Here is a 22,700-nt window from a genome sequence, read left to right on the forward strand (position 1 = left end):
GACTAATAAGGGCTGCAGACAGACTGGAAAGGGAAAATCCTATTTGTTCTCGGGGTGAGGTGAACCTTTGTCCATAGAGATCCTGGGCAAATGCTCAGAGGAAAAGCACGCTTTCTCCACCAAGTTCCAGCTTTCTTGTAACAAAGCAAACATGAGACAAGCTCCTGGGACGCACGGAGCACGAGTCCTTGTGGGCTGTTCCCTTTGTTTGTAAGAATGAGCATCAGCACAGGGTTCCGCCTTTGTCTGCCGACCTCACTAGCTGTGTCCGTGCCCATGACCCAGATGGCGTGGCTGCTTCCCGTGGCTCCTGAGTCACGCGATGACCACCGTCATGAGGCCACTGCACAATTTAGAAGGCAGAACTTTTAAAATGTTCTCCAAACCGTCCCCGTGGTTGTCTGCAATCAAGATTTGGTCATCTGGGTTCTGACCATATTTATCAAGGCACTTTGTGTCCATACCGTGGTGGGTTCAGAAGACACCGTCCCAAGCTCAGAGGACATGATCCTCGGTGTAGGAAACGCTTTCTCCTTCTGCCTTCTGAGTGCTTGTCATTTCTTCAGCTGTTGCTACAAGTGTAGCCTGGCCTCAATACCTGAGCAATCCTTTCATCTAGAAAGTGGGCAACAGTTTGCAGGAAGTGCCTCATGAGAAAGCAGCCCCTTCTGTTCTAAAATGTACTTGCGCACTTTCTGTATGTACCTGCTGAGGTTTTACTGTGCCTTTTAGTTTCATTCTTGGAAGCACATTCTCAGAATATGTCGACCAACTTTCCTCAGCCCTTTGTTTTTTTAATCTCGTGTCACCTTTTGCTAAATATGGAAAAATTTCCCCTACTCGTCCTGTTCCCAATGATGATATACATCTATAGGCTTTAACCTATAGAAGGAGAATATCTGTTCTTCAGAGAGCTAAGGGGAAGTCTCTTTATAAGGGTCTTTCAAGCTGCTTTATTCCAGTGGATTTTTTTAAAAAAATAAAACGAATCTACAGAAATGATATTTTCAACATTTGGAGGTAAAAGACACATTTGTAGGCGCTAGACTTTCTGTTTGAACTTGAAGTTGATTGGACCTAACAGGGGGAGAAAGCGCAGACAGTGTCCCCTCCTGTTCTGTCTCAGGTGGTGGCCTACGTCTGCTCAGCCACCGTGGCCCCAAACCTGGCGCTCCAGGTGCCCCTTACGCCCCGTACACCTCACACCCACCCAGTCGGTAGTCCTGTTGACTCTATTTTCTTTTCTTTCTTTTTTTCGTCCTGTTTTGTTCCTAATGTGCCCCCCAGTGGGGTCCAGTAGTTAGCAAGCCCTTCTGTCTGTAAGACACGTGACGCCTGTGCCCTGAAGATACTCGTGGAAACGGCCCTGCACAGGAGACCCACAGTTTGGGCTGAGGTTGCCTGCCTACTCTTCAAAGTTTGCTCTGTGGCCCTGAGTAAGTAATAAATTAAGGTTTTCTACTAGTTCTCTGTATTAGTTTGTCACTGCTTCATAACAAACCACCCCAAAGCTCAGTGCCTTAGACAGTAGTTGATTATTGACCACAGAGCTAAGGGGTGGCTAAAGCCAGCTCACCTAAGCTAGACTGGCCTGGGGGGCTCTGCAGGGCGTCTCTGCCCCACGTGTCTCCTGCCCGCCGGGAGGAGAGCCCTGGCCGAGGCAAGTTCTTCTCAGGGTGATGCTGACTGTTTCCAACATCACCGGCCTCGGTGAAGTCACCACCATCTCTTGCCTGGATTACAAGTGTTCAGTCTGACCCCCCCATTTCTCCCACCAAAAGCTGGTCGCCCTGCATCCTATTCCCACTATAGCAATGTGACCTTTTAAAAATACAGACAAGATCCTGCTTAAAAACCCCACTAGCTTCTTGCAGTCCTCGGGTCCCCACCTCCTGACCCAGCCTCGCCACCAGCCATCCTGGGCTTCCTTTAGTTCCTTGGGTTGCGCTGTTTTTCCTGATTCAGGGCTTTGCATGTGCTGCCGCTCCTGCCTGGAGAGCTCCTCTCCCTGCCCTCTGCCCAGCCCACCCGCCTCTCATTTCATCTGAAAGCCCCCTTCCTGGGGAGGCCTCCCCGACCCTCACTGTCCCCTCCTGCAGCACCTGTTTCCCCATCTGTCGCACTCGGCAGACCCACCGTTTTCTCACGTAACCCTCTTGCGAGGCTGCGGGCTCTGAAGGCAGGGCCGGGGCTTGGTCGCTGGTATGTCCCCGGCTCCTGGCTCCCAGCCAACACTGAACAGATGAGATGAGCGACGGGGGGTGGGAGGGGGCTGGGCCTGCGCATGACCGACTGGAGACGCTGCTCAGGGTCTCAGTTTTCATACCTGTGGGCTCGGGGGTTGAGCTCGCTGAGCTCCAGTGTCTGCTGGTCCGAGGTTTGTCATCTTTGTGGCTCCTTCCAGCCTGTCGCCTTTGCTCCTGGATGTTGGGTGGCACATTTGCTGTGCCCAGGGACTTGAGATGTTGGGTGAGGCTGGGGATGCAGGGACGGAGGTGACAGCTGCTTGGTGGCAGCAGGCAGAGGTAAAGCGAGCTACGCCAGCTCCACCTGGAGAACGAAAGCCATGTGCTTGGTCTCCCAGCATCGAAGCGTTACAGCCAGACCAAGCACGTGTTACCTCTGAAGGTCTAGAAACCAGCACGCTTGGTTCCTGTCTCAGGACAAGTTGGCTTACACTGTGGTATTTCTTATTTTCTCAGCGCTGACACTGGAAAGCATCCTCAGCTGGGATCCCGCCTCTAGGACAGCCTCACATTCCGGAGGCTGGAGGCGGCGGGGACGGAGGGAGCGTCCTCACCCCAAGGCCTCGGGTGGGGCCTCGTCGAGCAAATGGAGTGCTTTACACAAGCGGCCCTCCCACAGGGACATCCCCTTGGGTCCTCTGAACCGGGGACACCCAGTGCAAGGTGCTGCCTGCCGTACCTGCACCGCCAAGTTGAGGGATCCGTTTGTGGCTTTTTTTTTTTCTTTTTGCGGTACGCGGGCTTCTCACTGTTGTGGCCTCTCCCGTTGCAGAGCACAGGCTCCGGACGCGCAGGCTCAGCGGCCATGGTTCACGGGCCCAGCCGCTCCGCGGCATGTGGGATCTTCCCGGACCGGGGCACGAACCTGTGTCCCCTGCATCGGCAGGCGGACTCTCAACCGCTGCGCCACCACGGAAGCCCTGGCAGGTGGATTCTTAACCACTGCGCCACCAGGGAAGCCCCCGTTTGTGGCTTTTGTCACAGAATTCTCCTTCATGCCTTTCCAAATTCCAAATGCATAGTTAATTTTATCTGAGCTGCAAAAGTTAGCTCTGTTTATTAAGGCTTGGGGCATGTTCAGACCCATCCGTGCGCTTTAATTAACATAAGAGCCACCCGCTGTTGAAGGCCTGCAGGACAGAGTTCCGTTTGCTTGCTCCACTTTCTCTGTGAGTAAAACCTGGGGGGAATCTCCCGTGGAGCTGCTATCCTGCTGGCAATTCCAGCAGAATTTCTGGGGAGAGGTTCAACTCTGGACTTAGGTTTCCAAGTAGCAGCTGCTTTAATTAAGTGTAAATCAGAGGTGACTTCCGCTGGCTGGCACAGTGGTCGGATGTAGTTGTTTCTGAGTGACCACATGCCTGCCTGGTGCAGAAGGGAACGTGCCCCAGAGCCACACCCCTGGCTGAGATGCTGCCCCGTGACAGTCAGCTGAGAGGGGCGCACACTCCCATTCCCTTCACTGTCTGCCTTCATTCTCACACCTCGGCCCTAAGATGTGCAAGGATCTGGGTTTATAGGGGTAACAGATCTGGGACCAACCAAGGGTTGGTCTCACAGGCACACAAGACTTGAACCACGGGTCAAAGCATCCTGAAATCACACGTTATATTGCCAAACAGAATGACTACACGTTTAACCTGTTTGGGAGGCACCATCACACAATATCTACGATCCACAGATAAGGTGGACACTCACAGTCTTTAACACGGGAGGGAGGACATGGACCCAGGCCACTCGCGCTTGGCTCACATGACTGTGAGAATTAAGACGCAGGGAGTGGTTCAGTGGCAGGTCAGTGTAGTTAAACCTATTTTAGGACCTGTAACTATTTATATGAGCCTGTTCCAAACCCAAACACGCGAGTAATGAATTCACTCAGTACTGTTTATGGAGGTAAGCCAAGAAATCTCCCAGTGTCCAGGTCCCTCACAAAATTCCCAGAAGTCAAGTAAGTTATTTACTACCTTATTTCCCTGTTTTTAACTGATGTGTTTCCAAGGACAAATGCATACAAATACTGTTTTCACCTGTAACATCCTCAAAGGGCAGTTTCCCGAACTGGCTCAACATTAGAAAGACCAGGAGAGCTTTAAAATGTATTTATAAATCATTGTGCCTCACCTCTCACTTATCAAGTCAGAGTATGAAGCACTGAGAAATTCCTTTTTAAAAACTCTCTGGGGCTTCCCTGGTGGCGCAGTGGTTGAGAGTCCGCCTGCCGATGCAGGGGACACGGGTTCGTGCCCCGGTCCGGGAATATCCCACATGCCGCGGAGCGGCTGGGCCCGTGAGCCATGGCTGCTGAGCCTGCGCGTCCGGAGCCTGTGCTCCGCAACGGGAGAGGCCACAACAGTGAGAGGCCCGCGTACCTCAAAACAAAACAAAACAAAAAAACTCTCTGTCTCTCCAGGTGATTCTGACTCAGTAAGTGAGATCTGGGATGCATGTCTCAAACCTCGGTGTATACTGGAGTCTCCTGGGGTGTGTCAGACTGAAGATTCTGATTCAAAAGGTTTGGGGGTGGGGCTTGAGATTCTGCGCTTCCAGCAAGCTCCCCGGTGGGGCTGACGTCGCCAATCCCGAGACCACAGTCTGACAGCAGGTTGTACGTACCTGTCCCCAGGTGTGCATCCACACACAGACCACCTCTGCTGTTGCACTGGGCCCAGGTCTGAATTGCAGGGCGCACCCTTTACCGTTTCAGCTCTGCCCTACTCCACGCTGCCCCCAAATCTCTACTTGTGCTTGGACTTGCCTTTGCAAAGGGGGGACTCAGCTCAGGGCTGGACCCTCCCTGTTGGTCTCCCCACTGACCGGCCAACCAGCAGGAAACAGAAGGGCATTAACCATGATGGGCGCGTCCGGTATAGAGGCCTAGGGACCTTCTTTTTATTGTCAAGGACCAAGAAACAAACTCTGGGAATGCTGTATACAAGTGCTGAGGAGCTACCAGGAGGGCTGGGCTGGAGGAGACGCAGTAATACACGGCATTCTCCTGAGGAGCTCCAGCTCTTCATTCTAACACTTGAACCAGGGAGAGACAGCCACCCCTTGTCGCTAAGGCTGCAGGAGAACGGGAACCTTGCTCAGTTCATCAGGCAGAGTGAGAAGCTGTTTAAAGCTGATGTGGGAGGCCACTTGTGGTCTGCTGGGAGTGCCCTTGCCAAGCAGGATGGATGCTGAAAGTGGTCCACGGCTGCTGGTGGTGGCTGGTCCCGGCTCCCTAGGTCCTGGGCTTCTCTTGATTCTCAATGATGAGCTTGTCAGTCGAATACATTTGGCCAATGTGTACCTGGAGGCAAAGAGAAGACACAGATCAAGAACCACGGGCTCCGTTAGCCGTGAAGCTCAGAAGTGCGTTTCTACATTTAGGTGCAGATGTGCACCGCCACAGGACGTCGTTCTGGAAACGGCACTGTGGGGCGGAGTGCAGTCACCAGCTTCGCTTCTGCTAATTCCCGGCACTGTCCCACCCCACTTCCCGCACTGTGGGAACCGTGGGAGATTCCCACTTGTTCCTGCTCGTCCCTGGGATGGTCCCGACCGCGGGCTGTCCTGAGCCAGGTGAGACCCAGCCAGACCTGTGCACAGCAGCTCCTCACCCAACAGGATTTCTGGCCTTTAGGACTGTTTCTTCCGCAAGGATGGACTTTCACCATAAGGCACTAGTGAGCTCTGTCCACGCTGGGGCAGAGGAAGCACAGCTGTACCCCTGCTCTGCCACTCACCTGTCACGCTGGCCACCTCCTCCCTCTGGTCTCAGCATCCTCACCTGTGGGATGAGGGCTACAGGGCTGCTCCCAGCTGATCTTCACGTCCTTTGCTGCTCCAACAGCCTTTGGACCCTCAACACAGTTGGCACCTACGTGGTACAAGCGCCCTGGGGGCAGCTGGGGAACCTGCCAGGGGACGTCACTGTGGACATAGAGGCGAGGATGCCTGTGCTGCAGCGGTGGAAGGTGTAACGGGCTTCCTGTCACCTCCTGAGGGGCCGGCTCTCTGCCTCCTAACGTGTCTTACAGCCGGCAGCAGCCGTGAGGGAGGCTGTGAAGCCTGCTGTCCCTACCTTGCAGCCTGCCTGGACCACCTGGGTGGTCTGTGCCCAGGGCCTGTGTGAGGTCATGTGCTCATTCAGGTCTGCCTGGGAGCCCCTCAAAGGCAGGGCAGGTGACCCAGGCATGCTGTGGCCCTGGGTCCTGCAGTCCTGCGACCACTGACAAAGGAATGAGAAAAGGAAGCGGAGAGCAGAGGGCTCTGCAGCAGAGACAATGCACGGGCATTTGTTGAATGAAAGCCCCGGCAAGTCCTGGAGGAGGTGTGAAGGGCAGCCCAGCCCCGGCTGGGCCACAGATGAATGGCGGGCACCTCCCGTACTGGGACTGTGCTTGGGTGAGGCTGGAGACCCATCCCTGCCCTCAGGAAGCTCAGAGTCCAGGAGGGAGACAGACAAGGAGGGAGGCAACTGTAACCTGATGGCTGGAACATCAGCAGCCGTCTAGCACTATGAGGTAAGTGGGATATGGGGCCACACGCGGAAGATGAGAGGCAGGAGGGAGGTGCCTGGGTTCTTGATGGCCAGGGAGCCATCACACCAGCCAACTTACCGGCTTAATGCCAACTTTTCTTTTACATGAGAGAAAAATAAACCGCCACATTTTTAAAGCTACTGTTATTTGGGTTTCTTGTTATATACAACTAAACCAAACCATAACTGATGTGAATGTATATTGTGAATTTTAAGTGTAGACTATATGACTATCGATAAAAAGGTCACTGCAGACAAGAAGGTGTGCTGTGCCCTAGGATAAGTGGAAACAATGTCTCTGTCACCTGGGAAGGCACCATTAACAGACAGTCTGTGAATTTCTAAAGTTTAAAGAAAACCACACTGGGACTTATAAAGGTCTTCTTTTGTCCCACAATATTTGGTTTAGAGTATGTGGCTATTAATATTTTAGCATTTTTTCTGTCTGGTCTTTTAATTCACTTATACATTTAAACTGTATGTGTGTATATATAAACAGAATATTTAAATTTGTAATCATAACTCGCTTTTCAAAGCTTTATATCCTTATGTCATTAAATAGTCTTTGAAAGGCTATCTTCAGTAACTGATAAAGTGCATTGTAGAGATGCATGGTAATTTATGTGATCATTCTCACGTGATGAGCACTTGCAGAGTTCCTGCTTAGTCCTGGGATTACCATTCTCATGTATGAACCTTTCACAGCATCTCCGATTCTCTTTTCTTACAAAAGGTTTCTAGAAGTGGAATTAGTGGGTAAACAGGTACAAATATTTTTATGGTTCCTGATGGATCTAGCAAAACAACTTCCCAAAAGTGTGCATTTGCTCGGCAACTGACACTCCCTTTGGTGGACTGTTTGAAGGTTCGGCAGTGTGTTGATCGCATCCCAGAACAAACACGTGTCTTCCCACCCAACTCACTGTGGACACCATGAGCGCCCACGGCCGCCGTCTCGATGGCTCTCCTGTGCGGCCCCCCTAACAGAGGCCCCACCAGCACAGTCAACACAGCATTTGTTTCTCATGGTCGGCAATCTAAAGGGTGGAACCTTTGGTGGGTAGGTGCACTCGCAAGAAACACAGCTGTATGAGGTGACCTGGTCCCAGTCAGCTCCACGAAAAGCTCCAGAGAAAGCTGCACTGGGGCGATTCAAAGAGCTCAAGTTTTAGGAAACTTTTAGGTCAAAACAAACCTTCAAATGTAGAGTCCACTTTGACCAAAGTATGAATAAGATTTTAAAAATTCCACTCAGAAACAACACTTCAATGGCCTTTGGGGGAAAAAACTGAATGAAAACAGATCTTAATGGTTTTAAGAGAGCACGAAGATGAACATGTTTCTATCTGTGCAGGCCCCCTGGTCTGCTATGCACACTCCTCGCATGGCCGGCACCCTCTCGTGATCATGAGCTTCTCACTGGCGCCAGGAGACCTTGGTCCCATCTGTCTGTCCCTCAGGCTCATGTGGACCCACCCCCACCACGCAGAAGCCCACCCACCCTTTGAGTCGACCGCTGAAGCTCCCCTGGGTCCCCTCTGCAGAAGGGGCTCTCTCTCTCCTGGGAACACTTATTGCAATGTCTGCGCCACCCGGGGGGCACTCACGCAGCCTTGTCCTATCACGACTTGTGTGCCTGTGTCAGCTCCTCGGCATGGAGACTGGCGGAGTGGGAGGAGGCAGGGGCTCGCGCTCCGCTTGGCTCTGCTGCCTTCCCAGCAGAGTCCAGGGCAGCGCCAGGCCCGCCGGCCTGCTCGGTAAGGATGTGGTAACTAACAACACCGGGGTCTGGTACCCCTGGTTATAAGGCTCTACGTGTCCACTCGCTCTAAAATCTGGTCAGTAAGTGATTATGACGTGCTTTGGTGGAAGAGCTACTAGTGGAAATACAGAATTGATACAGGCGCGTCAATAAAAATAGCGACGGGCCGTTTACTGTAACGAGAATGCTCTCTCACCATTAAGCAAAACCACACGATTTAAACGTGGCTCAGCAGGGGTTTAAAGCTGTAATCCAGGGCTACAGGGATTAACCCAGAGCAGTAACAGGAGGGGTAAGGGAAAGACTCAGTTCACACAGGGAGTAAGCATTAAAGTCATCTCCACAAGGGCTGTCGAGATGAGGCAATAAACGTTGGTGTAACAGTTCTGTCACACTTGTTTGGGCTGTAAACTGTGTCAGCTCACATTGAGGGGGGGCGGGCAGCCTGCAGTGCTAATGATGGAGCAAGTCGCTCCAGCAGCGGGTGAGGGGAAGTGGTCAGGAGGCGAGCAAGTGCAATTACAGCTGCAATCTACAGCCCCTCCAGGACCAAGCTGACTTCCACCCCACGTCTGACTATCACCACGCACAAATGGGTCATTAGAGCCAATCACACTTTTGCTCTATAAACTCTGGGAGATGGCATTAGACTTCATTAGAGAAACAGACGAATGACTCAACCGCAAGTAGATGGGATGACTGGATGGCCCTGAAACACGTATGAGCTCTGGGACTCATCAGACCAATAACCTGCTGGGGAGGGAGGAGCACGATCCAGGGAACGAAACGTAGTCCAGGGTCTCAGGTCCTCACTGCTTTCTCCTCTGAAGCCAGGAGCGTCTCCCGTGCAACACATCTCAACCTGGCTTAGACTCGGAGCGGCGGGGCTCAGTGTGGGCGTCTGATGCTCACTGCCTATGTCACGGGGCTGTTGTGAGAATCACACGACTGGACTTGAAGAAAAGGTATCGACGGCCCCAGACACTTCCTAGGCCCAAATCTATCAGATGCCTTTATGCTGTTGGGAGGATTAAATAAGAACAGCATGCGAGGGGCTTCCCTGGTGGTCCAGTGGTTAAGAGTCCGCCTGCCAATGCAGGGGACACGGGTTCGAGCCCTGGTCCGGGAAGACCCCACACGCCACGGAGCAACTAAGCCATGATCACTGAGCCTGCGCTCTAGAGCCCGTGTGCCACAACTACTGAGCCCGTGTGCCATAACTACTGAAGCCCGCGCGCCTGGAGCCTGTGCTCCGCAACAAGAGAAGCCACCGCAGTGAGAAGCCCGCTCACCGCAAGGAAGAGTAGCCCCCGCTCGCCGCAACTGGAGAAAGCCCACGTGCAGTAACGCAGACCCGATACAGCCAAAAAAAAAAAAAAAAGTATTTGATTCTTTTGCTCTCAGGACAAACTTACGAGGACAATATAACACTATCATCATCGATTTAAAGGCTTTTATAGGCAAACTCTACCTTTGGTGTTTAATTTCTGTACTTGGAAGGCCTGTAATTGCTCAAATGGACATGCCCTTCTTCCATTTCGCAGTGGATCACACTGAAAACATAATGAGAAAAGGCAGCAGCAACCGTCCCACAAAAAAACCCAACACGCCTGGATACAACCTTAGTAAGAAATGTGTGTGGTTTACTGCACACCTTAGAAATACAAAATAAGTTTGAATAAAATGACACAGCATGTTCACGGAGAGACTGAGTCATACAAAAATGTCAACCTTTTGCCAAATTATATTTAACACAATGATAATAAAAATCCCAACAGGATTTTTTTGAATTACTTGAGAAAATGAAATGTTTATTTGACTGAATATGAAGTCAAGAATAAAAAAGAACATTTTGAAAAGGAAGACATTAAAGCATTTTGGGGATTCAGTTAAAAGAGAGAAATGAACAGAACAGGAGAGTTAGAAAACAGACCCTGTCATCCAGAAGTAGCATTTTGTTCACAAAATCGTACTCATGGGGGTCTGGGGCTTGCTGAAGCGGCTGCAGCAACTGGAGCAGCCCTTGGAAAGTCTCCTGGTGACTTTCACGGAACTGGTGTATTCTGCTCTACGCTGTGTTTATGCTCATTTTAATATAAAAACGTTTCCCACGTTGTCCAGCAGCTCAGGCTCTTCACGAAGATGCACTGTATCTGTGCTGTGCCTTTGAGTGCCTCCTGACACACCCAGACTGTGAGGCGTGTTTTAATGGTATCACACCTTCCTGGGGCAGCTGCACTTGATCGGGGCTCTGGAAGCCTCCCCCGCAACCTTTAAGCCACCAAGATAATGAATCTTTGTCAGCCTGCAGGTTCTGCCGTCTGCCTGCCCGTGCCGTGAAGGTGAGCAGGTCGTCCGTCTGTGGCCCCTATACCCCCCTCTGTTTCATAACAACGTCAGACAGCTTTCCACGCTGCCTGCAATTCACACAGTAATTCTCTCCAGTGAGATCCCAGTGCAGAGAGTCACTGTCACAGCCTTAGTCAAGTCACGTGCCCTAACAAACATTTTTCAAATAAACCATTTTTACCATACTTCGTGCTTCCTAATAATTTTTAAAGAGCAAAATGAAAGAGATTACTGAACCTTATATATAATTTTTCCCAGTCTTTTCTGTTTAGCAACAAGAGATATTATGAAACCAAAACTTAAGAATATAGGTTGCATGGTCTTCCTCTAAAAATGCTCACATATAGTAACATGACTTTGCTACTTGTAATTTTGCTATGGTCTCGTGCAATGGGAGAACACCTGAAGCACTCAAACTAGATGTGTGAAAATTCAGCCGACAACTAGAAAGGAGGTCCGTTCAAATAACCCAGGGAAGAGTCTCTGTGCTCCCCCCAACCCCCTTCCACTCTGCTCTGTGGGCCTTGAAGTTCAGATACTGGCTATGCCTATTGTGGAGGGCAGTGGTGAGCAGCTGACCTCTTATTTCCTCTGTGATGCTCCTGGCAGAGTGATGAACAAATTCATATCTCTTCCCTAAATCGCATGTTCCGTTTAATAGCTACTGTGTTTCGCCGTTGCTTGTTGGGACACGAGAGAACACAGGTGCAGGTGTGTGCACTCTCACTGGCGTGGCCACATGTCCAGTTCACACAGAGGACCCCAGCCTGATTGCTAACGGGGTCTCTTTCGCCTCGAGGGGCCCAGTCTGGATGATGAATTACATGGTTGCCCTCTTATCAACTGTTGTCAGATTTCTGGGCCATTCTGTTGCTTTTCTGCACGGCTGATGTTCAGTTACAAGAAAAAAGCAGGCTATAATGTGATGGTTTCTTTCGTTTTCCAGGCCACGAGAGTAAAGGAAATCAGACCATTTTAACGGGTCTCAGAGGACTGTGGCCGCAAAGGAGCCTGAAGTGGAGGGCGGCCGGCAGGGGTCCCCTCTGCAGGAACAGACACGCACGTGAGGCAGCGGGTCCCAACAAGGACGAGGCCCCGAACCGCAGGGCCAGCTTTCCAGGACACACGCGGCCTGGGCCACTCTTGAGTTTCTCAGGAGGGACACGGGGTGACGGTGCAGTCACGTCTCTCTTGCTACTGACTCACTCCCCTGAGCGAGCAGGACTGCTGATCTAAGGGCTTCATCATTATTATTCTAAAATTACGGTCAGATTTTTTCCCCCAGTGAGTGAATACGACCCCCAAAACCAAACAAAACCCAGGGTTGATATTTCCCCGCCAGGTGCACTTTGGGCCCAGCCCTTCCAGAAGGTGGAGCAGAGGCTGTGAGACCAGGTGGGGGAGGAAGCGTCCCCGCAGCCCACAGTGTCGCTCTAAACGCCACACTGTCAGCGAGGGCCGGGGCTGTGTCCTCCGTCCCCCTCCGCACCTGCTCTCTGCAGCTGCCGGGCACTGCTCGGGGTGAAGCAGGAGACGGGTGCTGGCCGTCCCCCTCCACACTCACACTCGCTGGCCACGAGGGGACACCAGAGACAGTCTGCTGGCCAGTGGCCTGCAGTCCCCCGGCGTGGGTGGGGAAGCTCTGCAGGCGAAAGCCACCCAGCGGCAGGTCAGCACCAGCAACTCGGTCACCAAGCCCTTCTTGGAAGCGGGCAGAGCCCAGGGCCCGAGCGTCATGTCAGAGTGAAAGCAGCACTTCCCCGGGACGGCGACAACGAGAGCCCCGGCAAGCTGCCAGAGACAAGTCCGTCAGAGGTCACGCTGCTGCCTGGCTCGGTGCCCCTCAGCCCTGCACGCGGGCCTCAGGCCACCACAGCCAGCGGCCAGGCCAGGACCCTCATGCGCGAAGTGGGGGGCAAACAACAGAGACAAACAAATGAGGAATCACAGTTCGTGCGTTCTCCTGCAAGCTACTTTTCAAGCTCAGCATCCTTTCGTGTCAGGACGCACAGACCTCCTTCTTTCCTTCGAACAGCTGCCTTGTCTTCCTTTGCTCCCAGCCCCGCTGGGACCTGCTGGGTAATATGCAGGGACACTGGAACAGACGGTGAGCAATGCCCTCACTTTCCCAGGGCTTGGGAGCTTCCTTAAACAACACTGGGGCCGACATACCCCAGCACATCTGATTAACTGGGCTCCCTTCTGTCTTCCTCACTCCGAAGTTAGGTTGAAAGAGCAGCCCAGTGGACACCGAGACAAACACCATCACGAACCAAAGTGCCCGGCAGACTCGCAGAGGGAGCAGTGGGCCCAGATGCTAAGAAGCGATGCCAGGCCGGGCCCCAACCCAGCACACACGCCCCCGTCCATCCCCAGCCCTGAGAAGCCCACGAGCTCCTGGAAGCCCCTGAGGAGCTGGTCCTGGACGGTGGGGACAAGGGCCGCCAACACTGCCGGGCAGTGAAGTCGTGCCCCTGCTCGATGTGACTCAGCCCCGGAGAGCCGCCGTCTTCCACAGGCCCCAACTTGGCAGGGTCTAGGAGACACTTCAGCGTATGTGAAAGGACACTTGGGGATTCTCAGGGATGTCTGGAGGAAGGAGACCCCTCGAAGCACAGGGTCCCTGCTGGCCGGGAGACAGGGCAAGGCTGACTTTCAGCTGGTAAGGGCCACACTTGTGAAAACGCTGAACTACTTCCACACTCGGCACCTGACTGCTGCTCCGACCCCCCCTCTGCCACCCGGTCTCCCCCTTCCAGGAGGCTTGGGCCTCGCGCTGGGGTCCCCATCTGGCTTGGTGGACTACTTTCCAGATCCAGCTTGGCCAGCTTTCATTCTGATGGGCCAATGCCTGTGCTGCCCTGGTGGGTAAACATCTGACCATCAGCTCTGGGGCCGGGACTCTGGGGTATAGGTTTGGGCTGTTACTGAAAAGGGATGCAGAGTTTTCAGCGACAGGCTACTGACCGTGAGGCCCACGTCTGCTTTCCTCCCAGTATTCCGCAGAGGGGATGTGAAGACAGCTGGACAGAACGGCCAGATTTCGGGCCATCAGGAAGTTATTCTGGATGAGAGAGAAAGGGAAGGCCAGAGCCAGAGCCTGAAATGATGCCACGGGTCTGACGGGACAGTAAGCTGGGCCTTCCCTTTCAGTGCCAGCCCAGGGAGGCGGCCCCTGGGTATCCTCAGTGCTCACAGGGTCAAGGAGAGGGCGGGGGGCTTTCTCTTAACAATCTCACCTCCCAGGCCCTTGTAGGACATGAGGACTCACCGTACACAGCCTTAGCTCTGTCCCTGGAGCCCGGCTACTGAACACACTCTCCAATTAGACACCCAGGAAGCAAAGAATTGATACCAGAGGGACCCTACTGATGCCCAAACGGAAGCATCAACGTCAACGTCAGGACCGTGGGCTGCTGTGCCCACTACTGGTCTCCACTACGTAACCGACAGTACAGACCTTGGAGACCTACTGCGAGGTGGATGCTGTCCCGGTGGATGAAATAACTGGTCCCCGAATAACCTGCTGTGGGCAGCGGCATCAAGAAGCCAACTGCCAGTTTGACTCCACAACAGGGGAAAGAACCAGGCCTCTGAATCACAAGCTGCAGACGCCCGGCCAGCACTCAGCAGTGGCCAGGCCATGCGGCTCTCCTCCCCTGGGCCGGCTTTCACTTGCCCCAGAGCAGGACAGGCTGCAGCAGCGGGCGACACGGTGCACAGGCCAGATTGCCCGGGCGAGCCTGCACAGGGCCACCTCCACCTACCTCCTTCCGTGCCCCCCTGGCTCCCCGGGGAGAAGGAAGCCCAGAGGAGCTTCTCGCCACTGCGGCAGCCTCCTCCCCCCACCTTGGGGAGATGGCCTCGGTGCACACGGCTTTTCTCTGAAGCACACAGACTGTCTCTTAAACGTGCTCACCTTGAACTGCGAAGGGGAAAGTGCGCGGAAATGAATCTTCCTGCCCCAACTTTTTGCCACGGTTGATTTTAAAAAGAGCCTGGGACCGTTCTGTTCTGTTAAGGCACCTGCAATCCAGCAGACAGGCCTTCTTCACTGCCACTGCTTTGGAGAACTTGGACTACAGTCATTTTACTAGGAATAGGACAGCTTCATACTTCTGTGTGTGACACAGTAATAGCTAAACTCTCTCCAGCACTTGACGGTTTACACGGTTGTATGCGCTCTATCGGCTCACCTCATTCTTACAAGGTGCGTAGAGCAGGTGGGTGTCGTCCTCATGTCTCTTTTAGTTAAAGAGATGAGGGTCTACGAGGTAAAGTTACTTTACCCAACATCACAGGGTTCATATGTAGTACTCTGACTTGAAGCAAATCTCTAAATTCTAATCCTTTCAGTCTCAGTTAGTTCTATGAATACATGGTGGTTTATAAACCCAGCATGAAAAGAAATAAAAAAAAAAAAAATCAACCGTAATCCCACCACCCCAAATCAACTTTATTTTTATTTCTAAGTACCAATTTCGTCACGTTTACATTTGAAAAGCTGGAAGACACTGTTCACAAATGATCACGTACACGTACAGTCTGTGTTCCTAACCTAGAACCCTCATACCACACACGTGTCCCCACGTGTCCACGCAGCCTGCACAACTGTAAACGGCCAACAGCGTGTTTCCATAGCTCTAGGTTCGGTCTCATTTCCAGTAGCTCAGCTGAAAACACGATCAATTCCAGGGTAGGGTTCGTCTACCCGCCCACCCCTTTTCAAGATTTTGGAGAAAAGTGTTTTTCCTGGAAGATATATTACTTTAATAAGTTCACGTGTTTTTTGCCTTTTTTCTCTTTTCCACTTGTTCCTCCCCCCCTTTACTTATGCATCCAATTGGACTAAAAGTATGACCTCAGAAATGTCCCTCTCTCACAGATGGGCTGAGATAACGACCCCACTGCGTAACCAGCACGACTGCAGAAAAGAGCAGCTGGCGGACTTTGTCCTGAGATCAGCGTCCCTGCCTAGGAAGCGCCCCCTGCCCCACGTCCCAGCCCGGCTCTGCCAGTAGGCTCACAGCCTGGCTCTGTAGGCATTGCTCAAGCCCAGCGAGGTCCCCGCGGGGCTCTCCCACAGGCACAAAGGAGCAGACCTGGGATGCGGCCTGAAGGCTCTGGAAAACCCTGCGGTGGGCGTGGCCTTCTGCAGGTCCCAGCCCTGGTCCCAGCCACACCCACACCGCGCTGCCTTTATTCCGGATGGGTTTACGCGTCTGTCTCACTGGAGGCGGAGAGCTCCTGGAAAGCAGGGGCTGTGTCCTCTTCGTGCCCCTGGCACCTAGCACCTAGCAGTGTGGAGTCAGCTTCCTTACCACCCTCCAGTGAGAGGCTGGAGGCTGGTCCTCATAACGCGGCCCGGGGGATACCTTTTGCGACCCCACTGACGCAGCGGCTGCGAGGAGGAGACAGGGCCTTGCCCCGCCCAGCTCACCCCCACTCAGCAGCTAGAATCATCCCTCTCTGGTCACATGTGGTTTTTCTGCTCGCTCACACTGAATCCTCACCCCGGCCTCGTGCCTAGGAGCGTGCCTCAGTCAATCCCTGCTGAACAACGAATGATGCCAAGAGAAGGAGGTGCCTGCCCAAGGCGCGGGCCCTGCTGAAGGGAAGCGGGAGGCCAGCACTCTTGGAGGTGGTGCTGACTAGCTAGGTTCCCGGCTCCCACCACAAAACCAGCTGAGTCTGCATTCTCTCTACTGAGAGCACGGAGGGAGGGGCTCGGGGCACCTGGGGACCCGAGTACGCCACGCTCCCCTCCCCTCCCGGCTTCGCCTTCCCGCCCGAGACAGCCATGAGTCTTGGAGGCAAGTGGGGCAGCTGGGCTGTGGCAGGATGAGCTTGTGAGAACCTCCCCCCGAAAAGGACCTGCAGGGGACCATGCAGGGCCTGGAGGCCAGCCCTGGGGACTCTGGTAGGGGTGTGGCCGGACGAGGTCCACCTGACACTGGCCTCTTGTCAGTGAGCTCTGTCAGTCAAGGAGGGGCTGGAGAACGAGGCTGATGCTCTCTGCTCGTGAGTTGGGATTGCATTAGGGGACCTGGGACGTGAAGACAGGCAGCTGCGGCCACCACTACGGCACCAGTCCCTGGGAGGGGGGAACACTTCCCTTTTGTCACGTATGGAACTGCAGCCATGCAGGGTAGGCTAACGACCAGACCTGAAGCCCAGTGAGAGGACACAGGAAAATAACAGAACACCTAAGGGAATCTAGGAGCCAGATGGACGAAACCTGACCCAAATGGCCGCCTATAACATAAAGCTGCTGGGAGAGGCGGAGGACCAGCAGTGCACAGTTCGCGCACTTGGACTCAGGAAGAAACAACTGGGAAGAATGGACTTGCTTGTGAAATTTACACAGGTAGGGAGACAGGATGTCTTGATGGAAAAACCAGGTATCCTTTTTCAAATAACAGTAAAAAAACGTATGCTTCTAATTATCAGCATCAGGCTACAGGAGACAATCATTAACGACATGGAAAAGTAGGACAGAATTCCCAAACTAGTAAAAGAGGGGAAAACGGCATGAGTAGCTACTTGATAAAACCAACACAAATAAAGAAGGGAAGAAGAGAAAACCAGTCATGATAAATAACAGAACGAGATGAAAGGAACAAAATCAGCTCCATCAGCTGTTACACGAAATGTGAAAGGACTAGCTGGGATTGGCAACAAAACAGACAAAACTCCTAAAACACAAGCAATGAAGACTGAAAACTGAGGGATGAATAAAGATACACCAGGCATATTCTGGGGAAAAAAACTACCAGTTTATATTAACAGTAGACAAGGTAGAGATGAGTCTAAAAAGCACTAAATTGAATAATGAGCAACATTTACAAAAAAGATGTAGCAGCAGTTTACAAGATGTAAACTTGTATGCTCTAAATAGACAGTAGCTGAGCGTGTAAAGCCAAAACTATTAGAAATGAAAGGAGAAATTCATAAAAATAAGATTCTAGGGGGGAACTCTGATATTCTCCCTCCAAAACAGAGCAAAGCCAGTACATTCAAGCACTTGGCCAAAGAAAATCTTAAAAGAGTTTTCATTTCTCAGGTTAATTTACTTTTTATTAGATTTTTGATTTAGCTGCCAGAGAGGTGACCATAACTTTCTCTTAAAGCATATCCTTAATATGTAGTCATTAAAAATGATATTGTACTTTGAGAAGATAAACAAAATTGATAAACTATTAGCCAGACTCATCAAGAAAAAAAGGGAAAAGACTCAAATCAACAGAATTAGAAATGAAAAAGGAGAACAAATGACACTGCAGAAATACAAACGATCACGAGAGACTACTACAAGCAACTATATGCCAATAGAATGGACAACCTGGAAGAAATGGATAAATTCTTAGAAAAGCACAACCTTCCGAGACTGAACCAGGAAGAAATAGAAATCATAAACACACCAATCACAAGCACTGAAATTGAAAGTGTGATTAAAAATCTTCCAACAAACAAAAGCCCCGGACCAGATGGCTTCACAGGCGAATTCTATCAAACATTTAGAGAAGAGCTAACCCCTATCCTTCTCAAACTCTTCCAAAATATAGCAGAGGGAGGAACACTCCCGAACTCATTCTACAAGGCCACCATCACCCTGATACCAAAACCAGACAAGGATGTCACAAAGAAAGAAAACCACAGGCCAATATCACTGATGAACATAGATGCAAAAATCCTCAACAAAATACTAGCAAACAGAATCCAACAGCACATTAAAAGGATCATACAGCACGATCAAGTGGGGTTTATCCCAGGAATGCAAGAATTCTCCAGTATATGCAAATCAATCAACGTGATACACCATATTAACAAATTGAAGGAAAAAAACACAAGGTTGCCCATTATCACCACTATTATTCAACATAGTTTTGGAATTTTTAGCCATAGCAATCAGAGAAGAAAACAAAATAAAAGGAATCCAAATCAGAAAAGAAGTAAAACTGTCACTGTTTGCAGATGACATGATACCATACATAGAGAATCCTAAAGATGCTACCAGAAAGGTACTAGAGCTAATCAATGAATCTGGTAAAGTAGCAGGATACAAAATTAATGCACAGAAATTTCTTGCATTCCTATACACTACTGATGAAAAACCTGAAAGAGAAATTAAGGAAACACTCCCATTTACCACTGCAACAAAAAGAATAAAATACCTAGGAATAAACCTACCCAAGGGGCTTCCCTGGTGGCACAGTGCTTAAGAATCCACCTGCCAATGCAGGGTACACGGGTTCGAGCCCTGGTCTGGGAAGATCCCACATGCCGCGGAGCAACTAAGCCCATGTGCCACAACTACTGAGCCTGTGCTCTAGAGCCTACATGCCACAACTACTGAAGCCTGCAAACCTAGAGCCCATGCTTGGCAACAAGAGACACCACTGCAATGAGAAGCCCGCATACTGCAACGAAGAGTAGCCCCTACTCACCGCAACTAGAGAAAGCCCGCGTGCAGCGACGAAGAACCAACGCAACCAGAAATAAATAAATAAAAAAAATAAATTTATATGTATATTAAAAAAACCTACCTAAGGACACAAAAGACCTGTATGCAGAAAACTATAAGACACTGATGAAAGAAATTAAAGCCGATACAAACAGATGGAGAGATATACCACGTTCTTGGATTGGAAGAATCAACATTGTGAAAATGACTCTACTACCCAAAGCAATCTACAGATGCAGTGCAATCCCTATCAAACTACCAATGGCATTTTTCACAGAACTAGAACAAAAAATTTCACAATTTGTATGGAAACACAAAAGACCCAGAACAGCCAAAGCAATCTTGAGAAAGAAAAAAGGAGCTGCAGCAATCAGGCTCCCTGACTTCAGACTATACTACAAAGCTACAGTAATCAAGACAGTACGGAACTGGCACAAAAACAGAAATATAGATCAATGGAACACGATAGAAAAGCCCAGAGATAAGTCCACGCACATATGGTCACCTTATCTTTGATAAGGGAGGCAAGAGTATACAACGGAGAGAAGACAGCCTCTTCAATAAGTGGTGCTGGGAAAACTGGACAGCTACATGTAAAAGAATGAAATTAGAACACTCCCTAACACCATACACAAACATAAACTCAAAATGGATTAAAGACCTAAATGTAAGACCAGACACTATAAAACTCTCAGAGGAAAACATAGGCAGACCACTCTATGACCTAAGTCACAGCAAGATCCTTTTTGACCCACCGCCTAGAGAAAGGGAAATAAAAACAAAAATAAATAAATGGGACCTAATGAAACTTAAAAGCTTTTGCACAGCAAAGGAAACCATAAACAAGACGAAAAGACAACCCTCAGAATGGGAGAAAATATTTCCAAATGAAGCAACTGACAAAGGATTAATCTCCAAAATATACAAGAAGCTCATGCAGCTCAATATCAAGAAAACAAACAACCCAATCCACAAATGGGCAGAAGACCTAAATAGACATTTCTCCAAAGAAGATATACAGATGGCCAACAAACACATGAAAGGATGCTCAACATCACTGATCATTAGAGAAATGCAAATCAAAACTACAATGAGATATCATCTCACGCCAGTCAGAATGGCCATCATCAAAAACTCTACAAACAATAAATGCTGGAGAGGGTGTGGAGAAAAGGGAACCCTCTTGCACTGTTGGTGGGAATGTAAATTGATACAGCCACTATGGAGAGCAGTATGGAGGTTCCTTAAAAAACTAAAAATAGAACTACCATATGACACAGCAATCCCACTACTGGGCATATACCCTGAGAAAACCATAATTCAAAAAGCAACATGTACCACAATGTTCACTGCAGCACTATTTACAATAGCCAGGACATGGAACAACGCAAGTGTTTATCGATAGATGAACTCAGCCATAAAAAGAAACGAAATCACGTTATTTGTAGTGAGGTGGATGGACCTAGAGTTTGTCATACAGAGTGAAGTAAGTCAGAAAGAGAAAAACAAATACCATATGCTAACACATATATATGGAATCTAAAAAAAAAAAAAAAAAAAGGTTCTAATGAACCTAGGGGCAGGATAGGAATAAAGATGCAGACGTAGAGAATGGACTTGAGGACACGGGGAGGGGGAAGGGTAAGCTGGGATGAAGTGAGAGAGTGGCATGGACATATATACACTACCAAATTGAAAACAGATAGCTAGTGGGAAGCAGCTGCATAGCACAGGGAGATCAGCTCCATGCTTTGTGACCATCTAGAGTGGTGGGGTAGGGAGGGTGGGAGGGAGAGGCAAGAGGGAGGGGATATGGGGATATATGTATACGTATAGCTGATTCATTTTCTTATACAGCAGAAACTAACAACATTGTAAAGCAATGATACTCCAATAAAGTTGTTAAAAAATAAAAAATCAATAAATGAAAAAAAAGCCTTAATTGTACAGTATAAGTTCACAACATCTCAGATGTATCTGTACTCTTAAAAAGTATATATCTTTTTCAGAATTCTGCAATGTCAACTTCTCATAACCAATTCTTATTAAACTCTAAACTAGTAGTCCAGGTTTTCCAGGTTTTAATTGTTTTATTTATTTTCTTTGGTATGTATTAAACTTAAAAGACCACTTAAACATTCCCTGTAGTAATGTTCTAAGATGTTTTTGAGGGTAACTTAAAATTTTCCATAGTATTAAAAATAGAAAATTGAAAATGTGTTATTGTGATAAGAGGTACTGTTAAACACCACGGAAGTGGTTTAATTGGCGTGTACATTTCCACTTTAAAAATGACTGTTATAAAAAAAATGACATTGTAGAAGAATATTTAATGACCTGGCAAATATAATTTGAGTGGAAAGGAAAAAGCAGGATGCAAATCATAATCGAGAGGCAATCATCACATGCCTTGGCTTCATAACTCTGTCCCGAACTTATACCTTTTTCTTCATGCAGTCCTGGATCCCCAGCTGACAGATCAAGATTCATCATCAGATCGGAAATTCTGACCTGGCTTAACCCCAGGCAAGTTTCTATGACTGTACCCAACTCTCGTGGCTTTGGGACACCCCCCAGAGTGAGGAGAGAAGGCATTTCTGCATCCCATTCCTCAACATCCCGCCTCTCTGGGGTTAAGGTTGAGGATCGCCTGCTCTACCTGCTGAGCAATGCGTCTTTCGGAAAGTCACGTTTACTGGGCAGGTACCAGGCTGAGCGGCTTCATTACTTAGTTTCTCACTTAAGTTTTACAAATATCCTAACACTACACGATACATACATGTTATGGATGAGTAAAGAGAATCAGAGAAGTTTAGTGACCTGCCTACATCTTCACAGCTGGTACATGAATTATGCAGCTGGATTAATCCAATCCAGGTCTTATGACTCCAAAACCTATGACCTTTTCAAAACATCTCTGTCTATATATATTCATAACCACACTTTGCTACTTTATCAGAGCTAAGTAAGCCTATCAAGAGTCAGGGAACAGGGCTTCCCTGGTGGCGCAGCGGTTGAGAGTCCGCCTGCCGATGCAGGGGACACGGGTTCATGCCCCGGTCTGGGAAGATCCCACGTGCCGCGGAGCGGCTGGGCCCGTGAGCCATGGCCGCTGAGCCTGTGTGTCCAGAGCCTGTGCTCCGCAAAGGAAGAGGCCACAGCAGTGAGAGGCCAGCGTACCGCAGGAAAAAAAAAAAAAAAAAAAGAATCTATCTTTTCAAATAGGTACTAAAATAGTTTCATAAAAAATATAAATTTTGGGCTTCCCTGGTGGCGCAGTGGTTGAGAGTCCGCCTGCCGATGCAGGGGACACGGGTTCGTGCCCTGGTCCGGGAAGATCCCACATGCTGC

General features: G+C 50.0%; 1 protein-coding gene across 2 annotated transcripts in view; it reads right to left on the reverse strand.

Moving 5' to 3' along the window:
• Positions 1–5,116: 5,116 nt before the first annotated feature.
• Positions 5,117–22,700, reverse strand: part of LYRM4 (LYR motif containing 4) — a 117,308-nt gene continuing 99,724 nt past the window's right edge. The window contains exon 3 of one of the 2 annotated variants that reach the window (XM_079933043.1): positions 5,117–5,541. In XM_079933043.1, the coding sequence (XP_079789169.1) occupies positions 5,473–5,541 (69 nt within the window). In that variant the 3' untranslated portion in view covers positions 5,117–5,472. Of the gene's footprint in view, positions 5,542–15,594; positions 15,638–22,700 lie in introns of those variants that run through there. The other variant, XM_079933045.1, reaches the window with a different exon arrangement.

This window comes from Stenella coeruleoalba (assembly GCF_951394435.1).
Source record: "Stenella coeruleoalba genome assembly, chromosome: 10".
Classification (NCBI taxonomy): domain Eukaryota; kingdom Metazoa; phylum Chordata; class Mammalia; order Artiodactyla; family Delphinidae; genus Stenella; species Stenella coeruleoalba.